General features: G+C 34.8%; 1 protein-coding gene across 1 annotated transcript in view; it reads right to left on the minus strand.

Moving 5' to 3' along the window:
- RRP1B (ribosomal RNA processing 1B) overlaps positions 1-25259 on the minus strand; it is a 48746-nt gene that overhangs the window by 9476 nt on the left and 14011 nt on the right. Inside the window, 9 exon segments of the mRNA XM_074213878.1 lie at positions 5539-5691; positions 8870-9609; positions 10176-10304; positions 11058-11077; positions 11566-11663; positions 14493-14581; positions 23630-23805; positions 24489-24553; positions 25065-25194. Of these exon segments, the coding sequence (XP_074069979.1) occupies positions 5539-5691; positions 8870-9609; positions 10176-10304; positions 11058-11077; positions 11566-11663; positions 14493-14581; positions 23630-23805; positions 24489-24553; positions 25065-25194 (1600 nt within the window).

The raw sequence follows: 25259 nt of genomic DNA on the forward strand, positions 1-25259 counted from the left end.
AGAGCAAAAGAAACCAATAATTTCATAAGTAGCTGTGTGGCCTTGGGCAAGCCACTTAACCCTGTTTGCCTTGCAAAAAAAAAACCAAACCTAAAAAAAAGCATTCTGAGTAGTTTATAAGCTTTACCAGACTGCTAGAATAGTTTATGTTGCAAAAAATGTTTAAGAATCTTAGCCAAGATTATGATAGAGATATAGCACAGATGAATCTCAAGAATCAGAATAGGGTCTAAACCATTGGAGGTGGAGATGTTAGGGGATGAAGACAAAACAGGGCTGATTGCCTAACCTAAAAGGACAGAAGGAATTCGAGTCTGGATTTGGCAAGAGGACTCAATTCAGGAACTAAAGTTAAAAAAAATCAAAGAAGATCCCAAAACAGCAAAACAAGTAATTACTGCAAAAATTCCTTTGGAGGAGAGAGTGACTATTAGGGAAAATGAGGATTTGGACAGAAAGTAGTTAAATGATCGAACCATATTGACTTTACCTTGTGACTCAATTCTGCAGCTAACTCAGTTTCCTTTCTATTTAATCCAGGGTCTTCTCTATCCTGTGACAAAACTTTATGAGAATTGGGGAAAAACCTTATTGTATTGTATGGACCTAGTCCTTGGTTCAAACTGGACCAGCTCTCCCTGTTGTTTAGAAACCCTTAAACTGGGGTTATGCTGACCAGAAACTAGGTCAGATCCAAAGACTGTTACAAGGAATTTTCTCACTTATGCATCTCAAGCAACCCATGTGTCTTACCTAAAAACTGTCCCCATACTGATCAATGTTGTTCTTATATTTTTGTTACAGATTTTTGGGGTGAGCACAACACCTATTTCTTTGGTCTAACTTAGAAAGTCCCAAATCTTTAATACAATTAGAAACAAGATTACCTAATAAGGTATTGTTTCCTTTTAATTCATTACTTTTATTTCATTAATTGCTTTAATGCATAATATCTGTCTCCCCTCTATTTGAAATGCAGGCCTAAGCTGAAGAAGGAGCCATTTGTTAGGTACCTGGTATGTACTTCTCTAAATCGATATACTTGGAAGATTGAACCTTTGTTTCCTCAGTCATTTTATCTTTCACCCACTTCATTCTATAACAACTGCAAACAGAAATTCAAAGGAAAAAATGGATATTCAACAAGAATTACATGAATGCCTACGAGAAATACAGTAATAGATTAAAAAAAAATAAAAAATCTGCAGGAAAGGACTGGAAGAATAACTAGATGTAAATCTTCCCTAAGTAACTAACTCATAAAAAGTAAAATAAACAAAATAGTAATCAATGACTCCATGAAATATCAGATTAGAAAAGTCCCAGAAATGCTGGAGCTAAAACTCAGAGCGCTCCCATGTCAAACAAGTCAAAAGAAAAAACTACAACCTGTAAATGCTATAAAGAGGTCATATATCAAGGAACCACAGCCAAAAAGAAAGTAACTTCCAAATTTTCTGATCCCTGTTTTTTTAAAGGTTTTTGCAAGGCAAATGGGGTTAAGTGGCTTGCCCGAGGCCACACAGCTAGGTAATTATCAAGTGTCTGAGACTGGATTTGAACCCAGGTACTCCTGACACCAGGGCTGGTACTTTATCTACTGCACCACCTAGACACCCCGATCCCTCTTTAAACTTCCTACTCCCCCCCCCCCCCCCCCCCCCCCCCCCCCCCGCTCCCAAAGCTGAGATGGCCTCATACTTCATTGAAAAAAAAAAGTCAATTCACTATAAAAGCTCTCCTCTTCCTGCTCTCTTCATTGCTTAATATATGTCAGATCCTGACCTAAGTGTTTTACAATTACTCTCTTATTTGAACCTTATAACCATCTGGGAGCAGGTGCAGGAATTATCCCCATTTTACAGAGGAGGAAACAGATAAACAGAGGTTAAATGACTTACCAAGAGTCACAGAGCTAGTAAATATCTGAGGTCAGATTTGAACTTCGGTTTTCCTTACTTCATGGTCATTTCAATGTTCCTCTCACTCAGGGCCTTCTGCTACCAACTTCTAATCTTAATATAAATTAGGTGGCTCCTTCTCCTTTGTTAAGGTCAGTTGTTCTGCACCCACAAGTGATCCCATTCCATCTTCTCTTCTCTTCTCCAGGAGACAATTGCTTCCAACATCCTCACTCATTTTCTATCTATGGCTGATTCCCTTTTTATCTGAAAACAAACTCATGTCTTCCCCATCCTCAAAAAATCTTAAATTGATCCTTCCTGTTGAGGTATCATCATACCTCTCTCTTCTTTCTTTTGTAGCTAAACTTCTTGAAATGAGCATCTACAATTGTTGTAACTTCCTTTCCTCTTATAGCCAGATCCGAAGACCTTTTCTCAATCCTCAATTCTTCTTGTTAGTCACCCTTTTCTCTCCTCTATACATTTTCAGGACACCATTCTCTTCTGGTCTCCTGCCAGACCACTTCTTCTTGGCCTCTTTTACCAAATTTTCAGTCACATCATGCCCACTAACTTACTAAATACCCTAACTGAACCCTTTTCTCTCTAAACTATACTATTTTGTTTGCTGATTCATTATTTGTCATGGATCCAATTATCTTCATGCAGATGATTCCCTGGTCACTTTTCTAACCTCCAAACTTTTTCTTCTGATCTCCATTTTAAAATCTATTAGATATTTGGAATTGGATATCCTATAGACATCTTAAGCTCAATATGTCCAAAATTGAAGTTATTGTCACCTCTTTTCCTCAATCTGCCAGTCTTTTTAATTTCCCTTTTACTGTGGAACTGCCACTCTTCATATCATCCAGGTTTGACTCAATTCTTTTCATACTGATCAAATGTAAAAATTCGCCAAGTTGTTTTTTTTAAACTATTACCACATCTATCAAATATACTCCCCCCGCCCAACATTGTCATCACTCTCATGCAAGCCCTTATCACCTCACTGATCTTTCTAAAATTTCAGTTTTTTAATTCCAGGATCAAATTTGTTTGATTTTTTTTTTTTAGGTTTTTGCAAGGCAAATAGGGTTAAGTGGCTTGCCCAAGGCCACACAGGTAGGTAATTATTAAGTGTCTGAGGCCGGATTTGAAACCAGGCACACCTGACTCTAGGGCCGGTGCTTCATCCACTATGCCACCTAGCTGCCCCTATTTTGTTTGATTTTTAAAGCCTTTATAACTTGGTCCCTTCTTACTTTTTTCATAGCATTCTTACTTTCCCCTATATACTCTGAGATCTGGTGACACACTAGCTTCCTTACTGTTTCTCAAAAGCAACATTCCAATCTTTGGGCTCTGTATATTTTCATCGGTTGTCCTTTACCTGGAAACCCTCTTCCCAAGTTTTGATTCCATTGTCACTTTCTACAGTAAGTCTTTTAACCTTTAAATAAGTTTTTTCCAAGAAAATTTCCAATTTTCCCTGTATTCATTATGTTTCTACATAGTTGCTTATATGTCCCCTCCCATCTTAGGTTGCGAGTTCCTTGAGAGCAGGAAGAAGTGCTTTTGTTGCTTTTTCTTCAGTACTTAATAAATGCCTGCAGATTTGCTCTTATTGCAAAGCTGAGTATAATCCTACTGGGAAAAAAAATGAACACTAAATGGCATAAAGAACTTTCAAGTATCTCTGATGAAAATACCAGAGTTGAATAAGAACCTTGAAATATGAAAAAAAAGAGACCAGAGAAATCTAGAAAAGTAAATTTATTGGAGCAACCTAAAGTTGTATAATGTATACTGCAATGTAACATCCTAATGGGATGTTTTCCTTTAGAAACCTAAATAAGTTCAAAGAGGAAAAGTTCAAAAAAAAGTTCAAAGAGAAAAACTGGGGCTTCTGTTCTGACGAATTAAAGAATTAAAGTAGAAGGGATATTAAAGAAATGCTTTAGTATAGAAAGGAAGGAGGCAGGGCTTACTATTTCTGGGATGTATGAGAAGAGTTTTCAAAAACCATGGAAAGGGTGTGAGAAAAGGGCATCAGATTAATTTCTCTTCTATCTGAAACTGACAGGGGAGAGCGAACTGCAGAGAGTGGAGTGTTATGTGCAGAAAAACATGAAACTCAGCTGGGAAATAGGTGGGGAAAGCAGCACGGGATAAAGAGTGAATATAATAATATTGGATAGTAAAGAGTTGCAAAGAACAAACTTCCTCAATAGGATAAAGAGAGAAAAGGGAATCAAAGACTTCAAATCTAAGGGACTGCCTTAGCTTCTTAAGATGACTGGAGAATGCTAAACAAATTGTGGAATATGCATAAAGTGGAGTTTTAATGTGCCATAAGAAATGATCAAAGAAGATTTCAGGGAATCTTAGGTAGACTGAGCAGATGCAGAGTGAAGTAAGAAAAACAAAAACTCAAAAACCCAAAACAATTTTGAAAGCTTGATCAATCCAATCTTTCCTTAAGGCCTATCATGAATAATACCCTTTTTTGGAGCAGATGTAATCATTCTGGGTATAATTAGCTTGTGGAATAGTTTTTGGAGTGAAGTTCAGAAGAAGCAAGTAAGCAGTGAAGTTTTTAAAGTACAGTGTAGAATATTTTATATAGGGGTGGCTAGGTGGTACAGTGGATAGAGCACTGGCCTTGGAGTCAGTAGTACCTGAGTTCAAATCCGACCTCAGACACTTAATAATTACCTAGCTGTTTGGCCTTGGGCAAGCCACTTAACCCCATTTGCCTTGCAAAAACCAAATATAGAAAAGTGGTATGAAATGAAGATTCCTAATGCTATAGACAATCAATTTTTTGTGCTCTGCCATATGTATAGAAATAATCTCCCTTAGGTGTTTAAAAGTTTAAAATTTTTAGAAACTCATCAAACTGTTTAACAGAAAAAAAATTAACCCAGGTATGTACTCTTCCTGGAAAAAAGGTAATTATAATAAAAGGGTTTTGAATTTTAGCTAAGAAGTGGTATTTGGAGTATAATATTACTTAGCTGAAGTGCCCAAAATAAAAAAAAATTAGTTATCGAACTCCTTGGATTCCCTAGGCTGCCATAATCCTAGCCAAATCAAATCTCCTGTGTTAGAACTGTATGGATTTCTTAGTTCAATGTTTCTGTTTTCACTGGCATTAGCCCACTGATCCCTGATTGGTGTGTTCAAGCTTTATCCTTATACTTGCATAAGTATGGCTCATAATTTGCTCCAAAGCCATCTTTAAGATAGTCAAAGAATAATCTGAATTTCTTATGGTCCAGAACTAAAGTGGTACCACTGATATCTCTAATACCTGGAATAATCTGTAGACAGCAGAAGAAAGGTATAGATTAAAGAAAGGTATAGATTAAATTTGATCCCAAGAGTTTTTGTGTGAGAGTTTTGGCACAGCAGAATAAAAATATCTGGACTTAAATGTGATAAAGACTTCTAACTGGTCATTACCAAAGCATTCATCACCAGCTATGGATATGAAACTGCTTTCCAACCCTTTGGCAAGAATAACTGTAGGAAACACTTAAGGTGAAGTTTGGAATAATTTTCTTAAAAATTTATAAAATATGAAATACATACAAATATTTTTAAATTAAATAAAGAAATTCTACTATACCTGAATGGTGGGGCTGGGGGAAGAAATATTAATGTTGCTTTTGGATTTTCTAAAGAACAAGGGCTTAGGTAAAGTTGTATTTTCAAATTTCACAAAGTCATTTTCAGTCTTTAGCTTTTTTTTCTTCAGTGGGCTGAAAGTTGAGCCACTTCCCTACCAGCAAAGGGAGAGAAAAACAAAACAAATCATGACCTGAAAATAGTTTAGTCAAATCTCTGTAAATCAGGTAGTAAAGTTTCAAATCCCAGGATCCCAGTAAGGACATTCATATGAACAGAGGGAGAGCCTCAAGAGCAAGGATACTCTGATAATTAGAAATCAACTGTTCCAGCTGAACCCCATGAAACACTTTTGTCTCCCCTTTTTATTTTTTTTTTTTTTAAAGAATTCATTGCTTTAATAGAAGCCAAATTTCATATGCCAAAATTGTATAACTCTTCTGGCATTCTATTCATCCACAGATTCATATTGATAGGATAGTAAAGATGTTACTGATAAGGAGAAATTCCTTTAGGCAGTTCCTGGCAGCAAGATCTAATGCTGAGAGGGTAGGGAGGCTACCACTCTTTACAGACAACCCAATTCCACAGGGACAAATAAATCTATCCTGACATGACAGTCCTACCTCCTTCCTTGTAATGTTTGTGTTTTCTGATACTAATCCTAATTTATGGTCTATATTAGGCTCTCTTCACAACTACTGAAAGGATTAAAATCCAAAGCTCCTCAGTTACTCATTCTATCTGACCTGCAGTATTAGATGCTGCTGTTCTCTGTTTTTTCAAAATTTGCCTCTTTTTGCCTTCTCAGCACTACAGTACATTCCTACTTCTTTCTTGGCTGACTGGTGGAAGGGAGGGGGGAGAAAAAGAAATGGTGGGGAAAGGAGGGAAAAGAAAAAGGGGGGACTGATTTTACCTTCATTCAAATCTTGCCTCTAAAACTTAACAGTTAAGTGACATTGAACACATTACATAACCTTTATGTGCCTCAGAGACTTGGTACATTGCCACTCTGCATGGAGAAAATTCATGGGTTGTCTAGGGAAGGACTTTTTATGCATGGGGTTTTTTGAATGGAGCTATGATTTCAACAATCAATCAAATGCCTACTATGTTCTAGCATACAGGTATTCCATTTCAGGCCCTATGGTGAGGTGGAGGGGGAATGACTAGGACAAAGTTACAGATGTGGGAGATGAGAGTGACTTTTGTGAGGACAGACAGATCAGTTTATCTGGATCATGGGGGGAAGAAGAGGCAAAAGCAGATGAATTTGAAAAGACAAGTCTCTGGGACTAGATGGTGAAGGTATCTAAAAGAAAAACAGAAGAGTTGATATTTTATCCTAGAGGCAACAAGACGACACTAGAGTATTCTAAATACAGAGTACATCATGTCTATACTTAAGAAAAAAAATCACTTGGGCAGTTTTGTGGAGGATAGAATGGAACGGAGAGGGAGGAAAGCAGATTTCTTCAGTTAGTAACTTCCCCTGCCAAAGGAGATCAGCTCCTTCTCTGGGGTCCTGAGAGGTGAAAAGCCTCATTACAAAGTTAATGCTCCACCCACGATGCAAAGCTAACTTGCTCTTTGAGATATGAGGTACGTACGTACGTACATACACACACACACACACACACACACACACACACACACACACACACAAACACACACGCACACACACACACCAATGACTGATTTTATTGCTTGAGGTTATTTTCTTCAGGGAGGTAATTCCAACTTCTCTGATTTGGTAGATCTGTGAGAGCAGTTGTGGTTGAAAATTTTATCACTGGTGCCTGAATACTTATTGAAGCATATTTTTAGCTGTATTTTTTCTGGTTTTTATTTTCTTTCACAATGTTACTATTATGGAAATGTGAATACACATGCATGGCCTATACTGAATTGCTTGCCTTCTCAATGGGGGAGAGGCTTGGGAAGGAAGGAGGAAAGGAGAGAATTTGAAACTCAAGAGTTTTTAAATGAACATTAAAAACTGTTTTACACATCTGAGGAAAAATGAAACTTAATAGAAAATTTTTTTAAAAATTTTATCAGTGTAGAATCTAGAGTAGAAGAGTGACAAATGAGCCATCCTTGGGATTTTAATCTGAGGATTTTAAATCAATAAAATTTGCATGATTCTGTGTCAGGTACTAGGGATACCAAAAACTGATTTCACATAAATGCTGATTTTAAGTAGTTTATATTAATTTATATATATATATATATATATTTTTTTTAGTTTTTACAAGGCAATGGTGTTAAGTGACTTGCCCAAGGCCAAATGGCTAGGTAATTATTAAGTGTCTGAGGCTAGATTTGAACAGGTACTCCTGACTCCAAGACCAGTGCTCTACCCACTGCACAAACTAGCTGCCCCAGTAGTTTATATTCTAATACAAAAAATTATGTGTTAAAAAGTATAGGGGGCAGCTAGGTGACGCAGTGGATAGAGCACTGGCCTTGGAGTCAGGAGTACCTGGGTTCAAATCCCATCTCAGACACTTAATAATTACCTAGCCATGTGGCCTTGAGCAAGCCACTTAACCACCATTGACTTGAAAAATCTAAAAAAAAAAAAAAAAAAAAAAAAGTATAGGAGATGGTTCGAAGTTGACCACAGGGTTTATGGCTATATTTCAAACCAATACAATTCCATTCAATGACAATCCAGTCATTTTATTGAGTTATAGTAAACAACTCACCAGACTTTACACATAACTAGGTTTCAATATGAAGCTAGACCATATCTTTCAATCATAATACTGGTTGAAAAAGCACAATCACCTTGAAGTTGTGTGCTAAAAAAAGTTGGTATATCATGAATATAGAGAAATTTGTAAAAGTGCCAAATGAATGACACAAATGTTACAATATTTAAAACAAGGAAATAATATTTAAAGAACAAGATTGAGGCCCTGTTTTTGGTTTCCATCTAATGTGTGTGTATAGAGTACCAGGACTATTTAAAAAAGATCGTAATGAAGTTATCCACCCATCAACATCTTAAGATTTTTATTTTTTTTTTGCAGGTATACAAGACTAATATTGGCTGAGTTAATGACAAAAAAATAGCTTTTAGTTTAGCTATACATTTGTGTCATTTTGTATTCCATGACTGATCTTACTAAGACTGATGATTTACTAAGACATTACTAAAACTGAAAGTTTGTTCTATCACTTCTTCCTGCCAGAGGTCTATGACATAAAAGGATCATCTCATGATAACAAGTATACCGGAAAAATCAAGGAAGCCACTCTGGAGGGTTAACTGGGACTCCTGTAGGAACCAAACTCTAACCCCAAGAACCTGCTTTTCTTACCGTAGACTGGATCTTCTTCAGTTCAGCCTCCAGGGCTCCATTAGTTTCCACCAAATTTAATACCTCCTTTATTTTCTTCCTCTTTTTCAGAAATGCAACCTTCTGGTTGGGCAGGCCAACTGGTTCAAGGCTATCCAGCTTCCCCTTTTTTTTTTTAAGCCTGACATTCTGGATCAGGAGGGGTGGGCAATCCCCTTCTCCAGCTGGACTATCTAGCAAACCTTCTTTCTCTGATCGAACTGCCACCAATGGGGATAAGCCATTGCTACTGACTGTAAGAGCCCCAAGTTTCCGCTTCTTTTTCACTATTTTGACCCCACCTCCTGGGGGACTATTGGTGACAGACTCCTGGGCAGCAGTATTACCCGGGCCATTTTGAAGGGCAGACTCAACAGGTGGTATCCCCATCTCTGCAACTTCTTCCATGATCCTTAAACTCTTCTTTCTTGGACGTTTTCTTTTGTTTTGTGTGTTAGTAGTTGGGGGATGCTCCATGCCACTTTCTTCAGTTACACTAAAGGATGCATCTGTTTCATTCTCAGGGGTACCTTTCTTGGGGTCTTTTTTCTTATATGGCTCTGTTTCACTGTTCCCATTTGGTTCAGGGGAGGTGAGGGCATCACCCGAGCCTGAGTTTTCAGGGTGCGAATTATTTTTCTTTTTCTTTCTCCGTTTTCTCTTTTGAAGGTTGCATTCACTGTCTTCCTCAGATGTGTTAGATTTCTTTGGCTTGCCTTGCCCTGAAAACAAATCGAAACCTTACTAAAGAAGAATCTCAGTAGACAGATGACACCTTAGAAAGTACTACTTTTGAGGAAGACACAGAGATCTTATTAGAAAAGTTTGAGGCATTTTTTTTCCAACTCTTGATATCACACTGTAATTCTGCTTGTGAAAGAAACTTAAGAGAAACATTTGAGCTGGTATTCATATCACAAGTGTAACCTGGGAATGTATTTTCCTATTCTGCCTCAGGGAGAATAGATGATCATCTTCTTAAAATCATAATAAAAATGCTATTTTCACAAATGGGTTTTCTCTGGGTGATTTTTAAACCCAAAAGATCAAAAAGAATGGGCATGATGGATCTGGGTGTGGTGCATTGTAAAGGCACTACATTTGGAGTCAGAAGACCTGAGTTTAAATCTCTGCTCTGGCAAGTCACCTCATCTCTGTGGGTACTGGATTTCTCATCTGTAGAATGAAGTTAGACAGATGACTTCTGATTTCTCTTCCAAATCTAAAACGCCCGGATCACTTTCCAACTTTCTGAATTACATCTTTGTTTTTAAGCTTTTCAGTTTACCTTTTTCTTTTTCCAACTTGACTTTCTCTGTAAGTTTATTTCTTTTTTTCTTACGCCTTCCCCGATTAAGGGTGTGGTCATCTTCATCTGTAGAAATGTCTTCAGGTAAACTGATTTGAGGGAAAATGCCTGCCAGACACAAAGTCATATAATTCAATGATGCTATTTCCCTAAGCACAGATAGTTTTAATTCATGCCTCTCAGACTTTTCATTTCACCCTATTTTTCCTCCTGAAAGTCAGCATTCCCCTCTTTTAAAAAGCAACATATCAGGAAGAAAACAATTTCATGGACCTGTAAACCAGTGAGGATTATTAGTCTTAAGAAAACTTTACCACTGTAGTAAAACAATAATATAGCTTAGTCTAAAAACCCACTCTTGAGGTTGAACAGGTAACATTAATCTTGATACCTGTCAAATCTTTTTCCAGATTTGCTATAATTTTTGGAATAGCACATAGCAAACATAATGGTTTTACTGATGCAGTTGTTTTTTCCTTGAGATAGAAACTACCACCCCTCCAATCTTCCCAATAGAGTAATGAATAATTAATGAATCTCTTGAAGAAAGGGAAAGGTAATCCTATTCTCTTTAAGACAGTATCAAATTTAAACCATTCCAAATCAATAAAAATTGACTGTGTTCTTAAAAAAGTTGTTTCCGAATACTCTACAGTTTCTTTAAAATTAGGTTTCTTTTCTTTAAACACAAACTGGTTCCTAATGTGGTAAAATGCTAAACATTATTATGATATAAGGCTTATGAAAAGTTATTAGGACATGTCCCTAATAGCCATTACAACAAGAAGTAATAATTCAGTTTTTTAAAAAGAAACTGATTACTTGTAGAAGAACATTGTGCACGTTTAGTTCAATTCTCACCTTCAGATAAATCTTGAAATCTGGGAGAGGAGAAAAAAAATTTTAAGATGAGTCCAATGTCATATGTGAAAAAAAAAAAGGATTACATTTTAGCAACACAGCTATTTCCCAATTGCCAAATTCCATTTTCCCCTAAAAAATCTTTTTAGCAGTAGGGAGGGTTTGAAGGAGATGGGAAGAAAAATAATTTTTCTTCTCTAGCACCAATCTTCTCATCTTTATCATAAAAGAACAGTGGTGCTTCAAAGGCTTGCTGAAACAAAGATCTAATCATTCAAAAAATATACATTATCTACTCTTAGGAATTCCTGATTAGGCTTTCATCTGTTGATTGTAAACAACATAACCAGGGACTTAAGAGCTTTAAGAACCATAACTATATCACAACATAAAGTAAAATCACAGAACTGACAGTAACAATTCTGTAGTATATTAATTAAGTCAGGGGGTCCTGAGAGATAGGAAATATCAAAAGCAAGTTTTCAAATTATAATTAAGGAGTACTTACTTTTTGACTAGTTTAGAGAGACGTCTCCTATTGAAGGGTGGTGTGTTTTTTCTGCTGGTCACTTCTAGGAGTCGGTCAGCAACAGCTTTATAGTCAAACTATTTAAAAGAAAAATTAACCTTGAAAGTAGGAAAAAAATCTTATCTCTGAACTTAGATTTAGATTGGGAAATACTTCAGATATATAAAAATGTGAGTGAAACAGTCACAAGTCTTAAGTATCAGTCTCAGCTCTTGCTTTGAACCATACCATGTGATTATGGTTATTTAATTTCTCTGGATCTGTTTCCTCACCTAATTCAAAAACATTTACTAAGCATATAAAGGGCAGGGGACACAAGAACTGAAGAAAAATAAATGTTGCCCTTAAAATGCCCACAAATTCTTGAAGGGATTAATATGGATAACAGTAAATTAAAATATTTGTAAAATATAGAAGTTGGATTATTTAATATGTAGGATTACTTCCAGCTCAAACATTCTTCTATTCTGAAATTTAATACCTGCCTTGCTTAATTTGAAATAGCAAAATTTTTGTAAAGAAACTGGCAGGGTTTAAATGTAAACTAAACACTGGGGAAACTACAAATGGAATCCATAAATACAGAAATTTAATTTAGGGATATTAGAAAATTGATTATAATGGTTTAATTAAGTCATTAAAATTCTTGAAATTGAATATTCAGCAATAGTTAATAGAACATAATAATTAAGCAAGTCTAGTTTCATTTTTTTTCCAATTGCATGGCATCATTAAATAAGTTCTTTTCACAAATGTCTTTGGGAAATTAAAAATGGAAAATAGACTTCTGGTCAAGATGACTGCAGGGAAATTTAGCATAAATCATTATTGTAAACCACCCACCATGATAAGGTCAAAATGGATACATGACTTAAGATATAAAGACAGACAGCACAAGAAAATTAGAAGAACATGGGACATATTATCTATGACTCAGGGCTAGGAGAACAAATTATGAATATGAAAGAAAGCTTTGTGAGGTGTAAAATAGTTAAATTTGATTACATTAAATTTAAAAATTCTTGTACTAATAAAAACCAATGTAGCCAAGATTAGGAGGAAAGCAGAAAAATTGGAGGGAAAATTTCATAGTCTCTCAGATAAAGATCTGATTTCTCAAATATATAAAGAACTTTGTCAAATTAAAAAGAATACAAGTCATTCCCCAACTGATAAATTTTCAAAGGCAGTGTCCCATTGATGAAATGGGAAATGAATAGGCAGTGTCCCATTGATGAAATAAAAATTAGTCATATGAAAAATGTTATAGATCATTACTGAAGAGTGAAATGCTAATTAAAACTCTGAGATATCATCTTATATCAGATTGGTTAAAATGATAGATGTCCTTCAACTGGGGAATGGCTAAACAAATTGTGGTATGGAATACTACTGCACTGTAAGAAATATCAAGTTGGTTAATTTTAGAAAAACACAGAAAAGATTTGGACCCATGAAGGAAGACACTTATCTACTTCCAGAGAAAGAACTCAAATAGAAGCATGTGTAATACGGTTTTACACATATGAGTTTATATATAAACATTTGGTATACTTATTTGCATTTAATTGTAGCCTTCTCTAGAGCAGAGTGGGGAGGGAGGAAAAAATTAAAAGTGCACAACAGACAAGCAAATAAAACTTGCAAATATATTTTATGTTGGATATTTAAAAATTATTCTGAGAAAAAATTCATAGGCTTTACAAGACTGCCATAATAATAACATGATGATGATGACAGTATTTATATACTATAAACTCTCTATGAATATCTTTATTACTTTCCTATCCTTACAACTAACCTTGAAAGTATGATTATTATTATTATTTTTGTTATTATTGTTATTCTCATATCTGAGATAACACTGAGGCAGATGTAAGGTAAAATAACTTGCCCATGGTCACAGTTTTAAGTATCTGAAACTGGATTTGAACTTGGGTCTTCCTAATATCAAGTTTGGTACACTATTTGTAGCATGATGCCTCATGGTATCAAAAAAGTTAAGAACCTCTCTCTATTATTGAGTCATTTCAGTCATGTCCAACTCTTTGAGACCCCAATTTGAGATTTTCTTGGAAAAGACAGTAGAATGGTTTGCCATTTCCTTCTTCAGCTCATTTTACTGATGAGGAAACTGAGGCCAAAAGGGTTAAGTGATTTGGCCAGGGTTGTTTGGGAAGAAAAGTCTTCCTGACTTCAGGTGTGGCACTCTTCAAATGTACTGACTAGCTGCCCTAACCCCTTTCTAAGAGGACTCTCAAAGAATCAGTGATCAGAGCTGGAATATTAATAGCCAGTATTTACATAGCTGGCAATATTTAAGCTGGCAAAGTGCTTTATAAGTATCATCTCACTGGATCCTCACAACAATCCTAGGAGCTAGGTACAGTTATTATCCCCATTTTACAGATGGGGAAACTGAAACAGGAATTAAGTGGTCTTGCCCAGGATGGGTACTATTACTATCTTAATTTTAGAGATGAGGAAACCAAAGCAGATGAAAGTTAAGCTGATATGTATATGAGGCTAGACTTGTACTTGGGTTTTCCTCACCCTAGATCTAGCTCTCTATCCATTGGACCATCTAGCTACCAGTATATTGATTACCAAATGAAAAAACAAAACACTGGAACTTTTTAAAATGCAGAGAATGGAACATTTAGAAGGAAGCATAGACAAGCAGCACTTGTCAATAATTTATTATATACTTTAAAAAAAGAATAAAATATGAAAAAAGCTTTTTTCTGTTAAAAAATTATAATTAAAAAATTTAAAGGACACACTATCCCACATTATTAACCTTATTGCTTAACTGGATTTGGTTCTGAATCAAATCAAGTAAGAAAGATTTTTAAGCTTATTAATAGTAAATCTATATGAAATGAAAAGTGAAAAATGAAACCAACCTGAAGAAGTGGACTTGTGTCTTCAGAGGTCCCATCATCATCCTTTTCCTCTTCAACATTCCATCCATCTCTTTTTGTTGGACCTATTACTGGCATAACAGTTACAAGATATTTTATAAAAGACTTGAAATATCAAATACCTAAGAACTATCATTTGTAGGGGAACCTAATAATTACAATAAAAAATTAATTCTTAATAATTATTTATAATTTCCCAAAGATTAAAATTTTGCCTGACTTTCTACATAAGTAGTTAAAAAATATACCATCATTAATTTTTCCTTTAAAAATACTTCCATACTACTAGATAAAGAAAATAAACATTTGTTAAGTATTAAGTTATAGAAACTGTGTCTAAATACTGGGGATAAAATATATGCTTCAATTTGTATTCAGATCCCATCAGTTGATAGCATTTTCTTTATAAGTCTTTCAGAATTACCTTGGATCATGGTATTGCTGAGAATTCTTGCTTCATTTCTTCTAGGCATTCATGGAGTCCTTATAGAAAATCCTTTTTTCCTTTCAATTTCTTCTAGTTATTACAGAGCTAATCTTTCCTCCTTTACTGAATTTTTTAGACTTGCAATTCTTCATTTTCTTGGTTGAAGCCTATTTGGGTTTATGTATCTTTCTAGCCTTATTTCTTAAATTGGGAGACTTGCTAAAACTAGGTTCTCCCTTCTTCAGCACTTTTTAGTCTGAGGCAACTAGATGAGCACCACGGATAGAGCAATAGACCTCAGGAATACCTGAATTCAAACCTGTCCTCAAACACTCTGACTCTATTCAGTTCTCTCTTTGGAAGTGGACAGCATTTTTCATCTTCAGAAGAAAACTGTCTTGGATCACTGCATTGGTCAAAGCAGCTAAGTCATGCACAGTTGATCAATGTATAAAATTGTTTCTGTGTACACTATTCTCCTGGTTCTGCTCACCTCACTAGATCAGTTCATTTAAGTCTTCCTGGATTTTTCTTAAACAATCCTGCTCAACTTTTTTTTTTTTTAAATTTAAGGCAATGGGATTAAGGTCACACAGCTAGGCAATTAAGTATCTGAGGCTGGGTTTGAACTCAGATATTCCTTGACTCCAGGGTTAGTGTTCTATCCACTGTACCACCTAGCTGGCCCCTACTTATCCTTTCTTATAGAACAATAATATTCTATTGCAATCATATACCACAACTTGTTCAGCCATTCCCCAACTGATGGGTATTTCCTTAAATTCCTTTTTCCCCCCAAAGAGCTGCTATAAATATTTTTGTATATATGGGTTCTTTTCCTTTTTTCTTGATTTCTTTTGAGATTTTTGGGTATGCAGAGTTTTATAGCCCTTAGGGCACAGTTTCAAATTTTTCTCCAGAATGGTCAGTTTATAATTCCATCAACAGTGCATTTGTGTCCCAATTTTTTCACATTTCCTCCAACATCTTTCATTTTCCTTTTTGTCATATTAGCTGATGTGATAGGTGTGAGGTGACTCCTCAGAGTAGTTTTAATTTGCATTTCTCTAATCAAATGCTATAAGCCATTACTGATGAGAGAAATACTAGTTATTTAGCATAGTTAATTAACTATGAAATATATTTTACCTATCAGATTGGTTAAAATGATAGATGCCCTTCAGGTGGGGAATGGCTAAACAGGTGTGGCACAGAATACTACTGCACTGTAAGAAATGAAAAACTAGTTAATTTTAGAAAAACACAGAAAAGATTTGGACCAATGTAGGAAGATGTTATCTATCTCTACAGAAAGAACTCAAATGGAAGCATGTGTAATATGGTTTTACATATATACATATATCTATAGATAACTTTGATTTCTTCTTCTAAAAACCACTGTTCGTTATTTATCAATTAGGAAATTAAGTAGAATTTTTGAAACACAAACATAGGAGACAAGAGAAACCTAGTATTTTTAAGCAAGCTAAGTGGGTTAAATGATGAACAAGTATATATTTATATTCCAATAAGGGCAGAAGAAATAGATCTTCCTCAAGAATTCCACATCTCCAAGATTCACAGCGACTAAAGAAAGACAAATGCAAGGCTGAGGTTTGGTTTTATTGCTTTTAAGGGAAGAAATAAAAGAGAGGGGGAAAAAAAAAGGAATTTATTAAAGCAAAAATGAGGGACAATGGGAAAAAATTTACTATTTCTCATAATTGAGTCCAAACTGTAAACTGGAAAAGGGAGTAGGCATCCCATCCCAAGAACCTCAGTCTTGTTTAAAAAGTAGGTAAAGATGGTATATACATATATACATACACACAGACAAGCATGCACCCACAGTGTAGAACAGAAATACATGAATCTCAAAAGGAAAATAGATGAGGATGGAGAGAGGGAAATTTCAGATCCAGTGATTTAGGGGCTGTCACAAAAGTAAGGGCAGAGAAGTGAGATAAGACTATAATTATAGACTACTAATGTTGATCCCATTTCCTTTTCTTTCTTCACTTTTTTTTGGGGGGGGCGAAAGAAGGGTAGAAGAAAGGAAAGTTCAAAGAGCATATGATGTGGTTGTACTTGTATAACCTTTATCAATCTACTCACTGTTCAAAAGAAGGGTAAAGGAGAAAAGTGAACTCAAAATGAATGTTGAAAATTATTTTTGCATGTACTTTTTTTTTTAAAAAATAGAGCATATGAAGGAAGGATATAATTTTAAATGTGAATAGGATGAACTCACAAAATGGAGAAGGATGTATAACTAGTTAGAAAAAAGAATCTAATAATATGTAGAACATTTTTTTTAAAGGTTTTTGCAAGGCAAATGGGGTTAAGTGGCTTGCCCAAGGCCACACAGCTAGGTAATCATTAAGTGCTGGAGGCCGGATTTGAACTCAGGTACTCCTGACTCTAGGCCTGGTGCTCTACTAGCCGCCCCAATAGAAACAATTTAAACAACAATTCACACGAAGTTAAAATAACTACATAAAAAGAAAAAACAAAAACACCAAAATGTTTATATCATTTGAAGGAGAGATTCCATTGTTATACATACAATTCTTAAAAGATCAAATAAAAGAATTCATATGTATCAAAGATCTATAGCAGTACTTTTTATGGTAGCAAGGGGCATACCCAACAATTGAAGAAAGGATAAAATGTGGTTTAAGAATATAATGGATTATAATGCTTTAAGAAATGATGAAAGGGAGAGATTCCTAGGAAAAATCAGCATGAACTGAAGCAGTGAAAAATTAGTGTCAAAACAACTTAATGATTTCATACATAAAGGAAAATAATTTCTTAAGATTTCAAAACTGATAAATGCAATGATCAATCAGCGACTTCAGAAGACTGATAATTAAGGACACTTTCCACCTATTGTTAAAGTCTAGAGCTGTAGAATGATACATATATTTTCAGGCATAGACAAAGTATAATTTATTTTGTTTGACTGTAGTTACAAAGGAGGCTTTACATTGGGGATGTAAGACAAATTGGTAATGATTATTAGATGTTAATTCCAAAATCCCTCCCCTAAAACTGCAAAGAAAAAGAGCATCTAGAGTTAAGTAAATATAGAGAGAAGACAAGTCAGATGGGGATACAGGCAAGAATGAAGTGTTGAAATTCCTGAATGAAGTGTTAAATTTAATATACAATTTTTAAAAACTATAATACTCAGTTTCATATATGTTCTTTTTTCACATTTTAAAATGTTCACATCTATTAATGTTTGCCAAGTTCATAAAAATAAATTTAAAAAAATTTGAGAAGAGGGGAAACTTTATTACTTTTGTAGATTTAAGAAAGCTAAGCCTAGTAAATAAGCATTTTTCCCAAATCATGCAACCTAGGGAGACTGGAATATCAACAGAAGAAAAACAGAGATTCATTGGATTCTCCTAAGCTAAAAAGTTCAAATTGATGACAAAAACGTTTGAATTTGCTTGACATGTTGCATTTCTTGATAATTATGGTTGAACACTTTTCATATAGCAGCCTTGACACCTCTCTCACCAACTCAAATAATTTTTTCATGCAATTATTAGTATTCTATAGCTCAGAGAGATAAAAGACAAAAGAGAGTGCCCCATATATGTATGTATGTGTGTGTGTGTATATATATCTCTATATCTCTATATCTATATCTATATATCTATATATATATAAAGACAAGCATTTTAACATTTTATGTGGTAGCAAAAAACTGGAACTAAAGTGGGTATTCATCATTTAAAGGAGATGAGCACCAATGTAGTATGAATATAATTATCATTGCATTGTAAGGAATAATATGTATGAGAAATTCAGAGAAATTTGGGAAGACTCCAGTGAGCTAGAAGAGTAACATTATTAGAATAATTTTCCAAATATAAAAGAAAATGTGAAATGATGAGAATTCCAATTAACGTAATGATCAATCTTTTTTTCTTAAATATTGACGGACAATAGAAAAAGGATTTAGAAACCTTTGTACAATATATCTACATCCTGTAATGATCAATTTTGACCTCAAAAGGTATTAAAGGTAGAAGTGAATTCAATAAAGATGAGGATTGAAAAAGGACAATTAGAATGCGGTTAGATGCTACATTAGAATTAAGAAGAGTTAAGTTGAAAGAAATTTCTGAAACAATATTGCTATTTATAATGCTTGTTATCCATGAGATGTATGTACTAGTAGCTTAATGCAAAAGACTACCCATACAAATAACTGTATGTCATCTATCTGAACAGTCATTCTTCATAAATAACACTTTTCCACCAATGAAATATTCTCAATGAAAGTGGTAAGAAACCCTTGGAGAGGGGGCGGCTAGGTGGTGCAGTGGATAGAGCACTGGCCTTGGAGTCAGGAGGACCTGAGTTCAAATCAGACCTCTGACACTTAATAATTACCTAGCTGTGTGGCCTTGGGCAAGCCACTTAACCTCATTGCCTTGCAAAAACTGAAAAAAAAAAAAAAAACAAAAACCCAAACAACAAACCCTTGGAGAGTATCTATTTCCCTATTTTATGAGTAATGTTTATAATTAATGATATTTATCTGTCTTTCATTCTCCATGTTAAGACAAGTATGTGAAACTGGATTTGAGGGAGGGGGTGATGTGCTGAGTCACCAGATTCACTTTCTCCTCTAGAACCATCTGGGTTCCATGGCCAGATAGAAATAAGATTGACTGGAGATAGTCCTGGATGTGAGGCAAGCAGGGTCAAGCGATTTGCTGAAGGTTATACAATTACTAAGTGTCAGGTTCTGACTCCCAAGCTTGGTGCTCTATCCACTAGCTACCATTTCACATGATCTTAATATAGACTAATAACAATAATGGCTAAGGTTTATATAAAGCTTGCTATTTATTTGCCAGGCACTATGCTAAGTACTTTATAATTATATTATTTGATCCTCACAACAAACATGGGAGGTAGATGCAATTATTATCCTATTTTATACATAAGGAACCTGAGGAAAACAGACTAAGTAACTTGTGAAAGGGAACACAGCTACTAAGTGTCTGAGGTCAGATTTGAACTAAGATCTTCCTGACTTCAGGTTTGGTACTTAAACCAATGCACCACTTTGCTGCTCCATTCAAGATAATTTATTGGAGGGCAATTCAAAAGCTTTGTGACAAACAATATTGTTTTGGTTTTATTTTGTTTTTACAAGACAATGAGGTTAAGTGACTTGCCCAAGGTTACACAGCTAGGTAATTATTGGGTCTAAGGACAAAGTTGAACTGAGGTCCTCCTGACTCCAGGGTTGGTATCCACTGCACCATCTAGCTGCCCCCAATCAATAATTTTTTAAAGGGATACTGTATTCTCCACTGGTCTGGTCTAGCCTATCTAGCTCCTCAGTTTCATGATGAATATAATTTCCATTTCCTTATGTAGTGTTAAAGAGGCCCGAATGGAAGTGCTCCTCTGTCATAAGGAAGGAAAAGATTGTTATCAACATCCTGAGGAACATTTCTCCTTTTTTTTCTATTCATTTCTTTCCAGTTACATCTTTCTATTCTCTGAGGATATCCTTGGTCTACCTCACTAGTTTCTCATAGATTTATTTTGTAATTTACCCTGTAACATTTGGTAAAAAGGGATTACATTTTAAATTGCTGTTGCCTTTGGCTATATTAGCAAGAAGATTTAAGTATTTGTTGGCTTATGAAGTTGTTAGGTTCTTTTGGCCTCTTCATGTTGGCCTTTTCACATCAGTCAAACTCAAATTTGTTATGATATTCAGAGTGAATATCTCTTTATTGACTTTCCATGGGGGGAAACACAAGGAAGAGAATGCATAAACCTGCTTTTTAGTAAGCCAGGTTGGAATTGTTTTGGACTACATGACATATTTTGTTATCTTTATTCTTCCAATTTGGTATTAATACTAACTTTTGTATTAAAAAAATCGTCTGACTGCACAGCTAATTCAGTTATGAATTCATCTGTAAATAGTGTTTTGTCTGTTAAATAGCCATCATAAAACATATAATCAATTTAAATTTGTCAATTTCTCTGTCAAATTCCTTCCAAGTTTTTTTTTAAAAGTTTATTAAAAATAATAAAATAAAAATAAATGAAGTGTATATGAAGCTTCAAGTCTGGTTTCTTTTGTTAATTCTGAATAGTATTTCCAAATGTTTTTCATAATTCTCCCATTTTCCTATCTTTGCTATGAAGTAAACAAATATTTATTATGTTGACTTGATTTGGGGAATCAAATTTTTGCTTCATATTGACCTTTTTGTTAATGCTTCTCATGCATATGGTAAAGTAATCAAGTGTTCCATGAAATGCTTCTTGTGTCTTGTGATCCTTGATGAAATTAACTTTGCCATCTTTTTTATTTGCCTCACCAATGAAAACTTTCAAACCATCTTTTTTATTTATCTATCTGCAACTTCCTGTGTCTTTTATTTTATCAAGAAGGTGAATAGTAATAGCTCTTTAATACTAGAAAATGCTTTACATTTATTTACTTGTTTGAGCTTCAAAATAACTCTCTGAGGTAGGAACTATAAAAGTATTATCTAAATTTTATAAATGAAGTGTAAATATCAGAAGCAGGATTGAAGCCCAGATCTCCAACCTCAAGGCCCAGTACTCTTCATTACTGATGTAGTTCAGTTACTTAAGTTAATTGGAAAGAATTTTACTTTTAGAGTACTAATACTTAAATATTAAATATACTTGAATAAATAAACACAGCTAAAAAATTCTGATTCTTAGCAATCAATACTTTCTTTTTATTTCATGATCACTTATAGAAAAAGGAAGCTACACAAAGTTAAAGGTCTTTCTTGTATTTTTCTTTGTTTCACAAATTGTGATGCCTAAATAATTTGTCACCTAATGGTTAGCCATTGGGTTGGCAGCCTGATTGGTGGATAGCAGAGAAGGAGCATCGTTGGGATCATAACTTTTGTAGTCTGATAGAACGTGCTCAGTTGGCATAGCCTTTAGGACCCAGGGTCATCCCCAGAGCACAATGAAGCATCAGATTAAGGATTAGGTGGAATACAGATCCCACCCTCAAAAGAACTTTTTAGTAAAAGACTATTTTTAAGTTTTTAGTTTATATTCTAGAACCCTTATTTCCCCCATTCTGTGGTATCATGGTGGTACTGGAAAAGATGACATTTAAACAAATTTTATACACTTATCATAATTAAATTTTCCCTCAAGACACACTTTAAGAATCTAAATCTATAGGAAGATTAAGGAAATCTGAGTTACATGCTGGTCTGATTAGTTGAAAAATTCCATAAAGGTTATTTAGTTGTTTACCTAAGTCATTATATAAATAGGAATACTATGACTTAAGTGTTGGTATGAATAATGAAACTTTAGTATGAGTAATGATGAAATATATCCAGAGAATATTAAAAAAGAGATGTAGATTCAAAGCAGTCCTGTTTGTGGTGGCAAAGAATTAGAAATCAAGTAAATATCCTTAAATTGGGGAATGGCTTAGCAAACTGGTATATGTATGTCATGGAACACTATTGTTCTATTAGAAACCAGGAGGGATGGGAATTCAGGGAAGCTGGGAGGGATTTGCATGAACTGATGCTGAGTGAGATGAGCAGAACCAGAGAAACATTGTACACCCTAATAGCAATATGGGGCAATGATCAATCATAATGGACTCGCTCATTCCATCAGTGCAACAATCAGGGACAATTTGGGGCTGTCTGTGATGGAGAATACCATCTGTATCCAGAGAAAGAATTGTGAAGTTTGAACAAAGACCAAGGACTATTACCTTTAATTTAGAAAAAAAACAAACTGATATCTTATTGTCTGATCTGGCTATCTCTCTTTTTTTAAGGTTTTTGCAAGGCAAATGGGATTAAGTGGCTTGCCCAAGGCCACATTAAGTGTCTGAGACTGGATTTGAACCCAGGTACTCCTGACTCCAAGGCCGGTGTTTTATCCACTACGCCACCTAGCCGCCCTATGATCTGGCTATCTCTTATACTTCATGTTTCTTCCTTAAGAATATGATTTCTCTCTCATCACATTCAATTTGGATCAATGTATACCATGGAAACAATGTAAGGACAGGCAAATTGCCTTCTGTGGGGGGAGGGAAGTAAGATTAGAGGAAAAATTATAAAGCTCAAAATAAATAAATAAAATCTTTATATCCCCTCAAAAAAGAAATTTGGAAATATGTGTAAGGCTAGATTATAACATAACTATGCACACATTGTAGCCTAGAAAGAAATAGTATAGCATTGCTGTTGGTATCAATGCTGTATTACTGAAAATGGGTTAAGGACCTTCCTGTATTAGAATTCAGTTTGTTTCCAGCAAATATATAAAAGGCTAAAGTTTAGGTTGATACTTAATGAATTTCCATGTTAGTGGCTTGGAATCAAGAAGTTCTGGGTTTGAATCCTGCCTGACATTAATTATGAGAAAGTAACACAATCTGAGATTTGATTTTCTTATCTGTAAAATAGGAATAAACATAGCAACTCCCTCACAGTATTTTTGAACCCAGGTACTCCTGACTCCAAGGCCGGTGCTCTATCCACTGCGCCACCTAGCTGCCCCTCCCTCACAGTATTTTGACGAATAAATGATTTATGTGGATAAAATCCTTTGGAAACCTTAAATACTAAAGTCAGTTTTTATTATGTAAATGAAAATTCAGGACATTTCTTACCTGATTTCTTTTTAATGACTCCTTTTTTAGAAGTCAACTCATCAGATTCTTCTTCCTCAGACAGTTCACTGTCACCATTAGTTTTCTGTTCCTCCATTAAATCTTCAGGGGCAAATGGGGATTGATCTACAATGACTTCAAAGATTCCTCTAGCTATCGTTTGTACCAAGGTATGGCTGAGAAGAGAAAGAATGATTAAAGTAATGAAATCTATTATGCAAAGGTACATAAAGAAATGAGAATAACTCAATTTATTGTATTTAAGATAGGTCAGTCAATAAGTCTTTGGATGACCAAATACAAAGAAATATCTACTTACACATTAACCCACCATAGTGATAAAAACACTGTGACTAGTAAAGTGTAATGGAAAACAGATGGCAATAGACAGTGGAACAGATTCCTCAAGTACTTAGAAACAGGGTTAAAATAAGCAGCTAAACTATCAGTAAAAACATTAGTGCCTGACTAACTGGTATTTCAGATTTGGTTGTATCTTTCCTCACATTTAGAGCACCTTAAAGTTTATAAGCACCTTCTGTATAACAATGTTGTGAAGGAGAAAGTACAAGGATTTTTTTCATTTTGCAGATCAGGAAACAGATACTCAAGAGAGGTTAAATGATGGTGCCAATAACAAGATTAATAAATGTTTATAGCTGGTTCTGCAAGGCCAAGGCCAGTCTTCTCACCACTGATGACACACAACCTCTTAGGAACACAAACAGGATGATTCAGGAAGTGGCATGACTGACTAGATGATAACCTTGTCTTTATTTCCCCCCACCAAGAGGAGGAGAATTTGAAGAAAAGTTCTACACAAGGCAGGAAACATAAGTTTTACTTCTTACATACTTACTCCTTAGTTTTAGCTGCAATCTTGCAGAATGGATCAATAAACTTGAGATTTTGATCTGCCACAAGCTGCAATTTAGAAGTATGAGGAAATAAAGAAAAAATAAGAAAGAAAGAAAGTATCTTTTGTCCCCTTTTTAAACATTTGCAGGCTGTAAATTTTTTGGGAAACACTTTATTGAAGCATCTCAATATTGTTTGACATAGAATTAAAAAAAGCTATTTCTACATTAAATGCTTGTTTATTATTCAAGATCATTCAGCTATCATACCATGGTTCCAATATTCAAAGCCAAGAGAGCTAGAAAAGTTTTGCCCTTTGAAGTCCTTGATCTCCTAGCTTAAGTTTCTGAGCTCAGCCATTTAGATCATCAATATAATGCCATGAATGGAGATAATAAGAAACTTGGTCTATTCTACACCAGAAAGAAAAAATAAACTTCATTGCTTAAAAGGAAGTATCAAATAATATAAAGTAATGTAACTTTAATATTACATCAGATTAATTCAGTTACCTGGGCTCAAGCTATCATAGTTGCTTGATCAGCAACATAAACTACAACCAGGATGCTGGCCTTACCTCTTTTGCTCCCACTTTTGCTAGTTCATCTAGGTAGATATCAATGAAATGAAATTTCAATCCATTAGGAGAATTACTCTCAGGGTGCAGAATTTCCTTCATCAAGACATCCAGAAAAAGCTTGATCCGGCTAGTGAAGAAAAAACATAATTTCTAAACTATTATATGTGTTAAATAGTTAAAAGTTGAAAATAG

The sequence above is a fragment of the Macrotis lagotis genome, chromosome 1, assembly GCF_037893015.1.
Source record: "Macrotis lagotis isolate mMagLag1 chromosome 1, bilby.v1.9.chrom.fasta, whole genome shotgun sequence".
NCBI classification, from domain to species: Eukaryota; Metazoa; Chordata; class Mammalia; order Peramelemorphia; family Peramelidae; genus Macrotis; species Macrotis lagotis.